General features: G+C 38.6%; 1 protein-coding gene across 1 annotated transcript; it reads left to right on the plus strand.

Moving 5' to 3' along the window:
• Positions 1-1,421: 1,421 nt before the first annotated feature.
• On the plus strand, positions 1,422-2,080 carry LOC126330612 (uncharacterized). Its single transcript, XM_049996375.1, has 2 exons — positions 1,422-1,469; positions 1,700-2,080. The coding sequence occupies exons 1-2, from the start codon at positions 1,422-1,424 to the stop codon at positions 2,078-2,080; spliced, it is 429 nt and encodes a 142-aa protein (XP_049852332.1).
• The last annotated feature ends 2,219 nt before the right edge of the window (positions 2,081-4,299 follow it).

Here is a 4,299-nt window from a genome sequence, read left to right on the forward strand (position 1 = left end):
ATTGTGTAGTTGAAGGAGGTGTTCTTCCGATGAAATTCAAACTTGGTATAGTTAAACCTTTATATCAAAAAGAGGAAAGAAAACAACCACAGAACTACAGACCAGTTGCCTTAACGTCAGTCTTTGGTAAATTGATTGAAAAAATAAAGCTAGAAATATTAATCGACCACCATAATACGAATAACTTAATAGGAGATTTCCAACATGGATTGAGAAGTGGTCGGAGCACCAAATCTGCAACAGTACAGATTGTACACTGTCTGACAAACTAACCTAACCTGACCTAACCTAACCGAACCTAACCTAACCTAACCTAAGCTTACCTAACCTAAATTAATCAAAACTAACGTAACCTAACCTAACCTAACCTAACCTAACCTAACCTAACCTAACCTAACCTAACCTAACCTAACATAACCCAACCTAACCTAACCTAACCTAACCTAACCTAACCTAACCTAAGCTAACCTAAACTAACCTAACCTAACCTAACCTAACCTAACCTAACCTAAACTAACCTAACCTAACCTAACCTAACCTAACCTAACCTAAGCTTACCTCACCTAAATTAATCAAACCTAACCTAATCTAACATAAACCTAACCTAACCTAACCTAACCTAACCTAACCTAACCTAACCTAACCTAACCTAACCTAACCTAACCTAACCTAACCTAACCTAACCAAACCTAACCTATCCTAACCTAACCTAACCTAACCTAACCTAACCTAACCTAACCTAACCTAACTTAACCTAACCCAACCTAACCTAACCTAACCTAACCTAACCTAACCTAACCTAACCTAACCTAACCTAACCTAACGTAAGCTTACCTAACCTAAATTAATCAAACCTAACGTAACCTAACCTAACCTAACCTAACCTAACCTAACCTAACCTAACCTAACCTAACCTAACCTAACCTAACCTAACCTAACCAAACCTAACCAAACCTAACCTAACCTAACCTAACCTAACCTAACCTAACCTAACCTAAAATAACCTAACCTAACCTAACCTAACCTAACCTAACCTAACCTAACCTAACCTAACCTAACCTAACCTAACCTAACCTAACCTAACCTAACCTAACCTAACCTAACCTAACCTAACCTAACCTAACCTAACCTAACCTAGGCTACAATAGCCTAGCCTAATGTAGCCTAGCCTAGCCTAGCCTAGCCTAGCCTAGCTTATCCTAGCCTAGCCTAGCCTTTCCGAACCTAGCATAGCCTAGCCTAGCCTAGCCTAGCCTAACCTAACTTAACCTAACCTAACCAAAGCTAACCTAACCTCACCTAACCTAACCTAACCACACCTGACCAAAATTAACCTGACCTATACTAACATGAAATAACATAACCTGAACTAACATAACCTCAGATGCCATACACACGAAACACAGAAGTTATAATTAGATATGCCTGAAGAGAAAGCAAATGGAAATAATTGCTCACTGCAATGTCAAGTTTGTTAATTTTTTAGGATAACAATGTCGCTCAGTCTTCCTAATTTAGAATCTATAAATTTGTGTGATAATATTAACTTTGACAAGGATATATCCTCTCATAATTGTACTAATGTGTCATTACTGAAAATAATACTTGTGTGAAACTGGAGAGGCAGTTTAAATATAACAAGGAAAAGAAACGGGACTCTTGTAAGGTACCTTGAGTAAAAATCAGGGATATAACATAGCTAATTGACAGCCTAAAAAATAAAAGTTCTGCTGGATGGGATGAATATTCTTCTTTTCTACTAAAAAAATGCAAGGGGGAGTTAGCCATACCATTAGTCCATTTAATAAATTGTGTAGTTGAAGGAGGTGTTCTTCCGATGAAATTCAAACTTGGTATAGTTAAACCTTTATATCAAAAAGAGGAAAGAAAACAACCACAGAACTACAGACCAGTTGCCTTAACCTCAGTCTTTGGTAAATTGATTGAAAAAATAAAGCTAGAAATATTAATCGACCACCATAATACGAATAACTTAATAGGAGATTTCCAACATGGATTGAGAAGTGGTCGGAGCACCAAATCTGCAACAGTACAGATTGTACACTGTCTGATAAACTAACCTAACCTGACCTGACCTAACCTGACCTCACATGATCTGACTTGACATGACCTGACATGACCTCACCTGATCTGTCCTAACCTCACCTGACCTGACCTGACCGGACCTAAACTAACCTAACCTAGCCTAACCTGACCTAACCTAACCTAACATAACCTAACCTAACCTAAGCTTACCTAACCTAAATTAATCAAACCTAACGTAACCTAACCTAACCTAACCCAACCTAATCTAACCTAACCTAACCTAACATAACCCAACCTAACCTAACCTAACCTAACCTAACCTAGCCTAACCTAACCTAAACTAACCTAACCTAACCTAACCTAACCTAACCTAACCTAACCTAACCTAACCTAACCTAACCTAACCTAACCTAACCTAACCTAACCTAACCTAACCTAACCTAACCTAACCTAACCTAACCTAACCTAACCTAACCTAACCTAGGCTAGAATAGCCTAGCCTAGCCTAGCCTAGCCTAGCCTAGCTTATCCTAGCCTAGCCTAGCCTTTCCGAACCTAGCATAGCCTAGCCTAGCCTAGCCTAGCCTAACCTAACTTAACCTAACCTAACCAAAGCTAACCTAACCTAACATAACCTAACCTAACCACACCTGACCAAAATTAACCTGACCTATCCTAACATGAAATAACATAACCTGACCTAACATAACCTCAGATGCCATACACACGAAACACTGAAGTTATAATTAGATATGCCTGCAGAGCAAGCAAATGGAAATAATTGCTCACTGCAATGTCAAGTTTGTTAATTTTTTAGGATAACAATGTCGCTCAGTGTTCCTAATTTAGAAACTATAAATTTGTGTGATAATATTAACTTTGACAAGGATATATCCTCTCATAATTGTACTAATGTGTCATTACTGAAAATAATACTTGTGTGAAACTGGAGAGGCAGTTTAAATATAACAAGGAAAAGAAACGGGACTCTTGTAAGGTACCTAGAGTAAAAATCAGGGATATAACATAGCTAATTGACAGCCTAAAAAATAAAAGTTCTGCTGGATGGGATGAATATTCTCCTTTTCTACTAAAAAAATGCAAGGGGGAGTTAGCCATACCATTAGTCCATTTAATAAATTGTGTAGTTGAAGGAGGTGTTCTTCCGATGAAATTCAAACTTGGTATAGTTAAACCTTTATATCAAAAAGAGGAAAGAAAACAACCACAGAACTACAGACCAGTTGCCTTAACGTCAGTCTTTGGTAAATTGATTGAAAAAATAAAGCTAGAAATATTAATCGACCACCATAATACGAATAACTTAATAGGAGATTTCCAACATGGATTGAGAAGTGGTCGGAGCACCAAATCTGCAACAGTACAGATTGTACACTGTCTGATAAACTAACCTAACCTGACCTGACCTAACCTGACCTCACATGATCTGACTTGACATGACCTGACATGACCTCACCTGATCTGTCCTAACCTCACCTGACCTGACCTGACCGGACCTAAACTAACCTAACCTAGCCTAACCTGACCTAACCTAACCTAACCTAACCTAACCTAACCTAAGCTTACCTAACCTAAATTAATCAAACCTAACGTAACCTAACCTAACCTAACCTAACCTAACCTAACCTAACATAACCTAACCTAACATAACCCAACCTAACCTCACCTAACCTAACCTAACCTAACGTAACCTAACCTACCTAACCTAACCTTTCCTAACCTAACTTAACCTAACCTAACCTAACCTAACCTAACCTAACCTAACCTAACCTAACCTAACCTAATCTAACCTAACCTAACCTAACCTAACCTAACCTAACCTAACCTAACCTAACCTAACGTAACCTAACCTAACCTAACCTAACCTAACCTAACCTAACCTAACCTAACCTAACCTAACCTACCCTAACCTAACCTAACCTAACCTAACCTAACCTAACCTAACCTAACCTAACCTAACCTAACCTAACCTAACCTAACCTAACCTAAACTAACCTAACCTAACCTAACCTAACCTAACCTAACCTAACCTAACCTAACCTAACCTAACCTAACTTAGGCTAGAATAGCCTAGCCTAATGTAGCCTAGCCTAGCCTAGCCCAGCCTAGCCTAGTTTATCCTAGCCAAGCCTAGCCTTTCCGAACCTAGCATAGCTTAGCCTAGTCTAGCCTAGCCTAACCTAACATAACCTAACCTAACCAAAGCTAACCTAACCTAACCTAACCTAACCT

Source organism: Schistocerca gregaria, unplaced genomic scaffold, assembly GCF_023897955.1.
Source record: "Schistocerca gregaria isolate iqSchGreg1 unplaced genomic scaffold, iqSchGreg1.2 ptg001312l, whole genome shotgun sequence".
Classification (NCBI taxonomy): domain Eukaryota; kingdom Metazoa; phylum Arthropoda; class Insecta; order Orthoptera; family Acrididae; genus Schistocerca; species Schistocerca gregaria.

Bases quoted from the DNA above. Each gene is read 5' to 3' on its own strand.
- LOC126330612 (XM_049996375.1), top strand. From the start codon at position 1,422: ATGCCTGAAGAGAAAGCAAATGGAAATAATTGCTCACTGCAATGTCAA. The intron at 1,470-1,699 runs GTTTGTTAATTT...GATATAACATAG, and splicing joins ATTGCTCACTGCAATGTCAA to CTAATTGACAGCCTAAAAAA.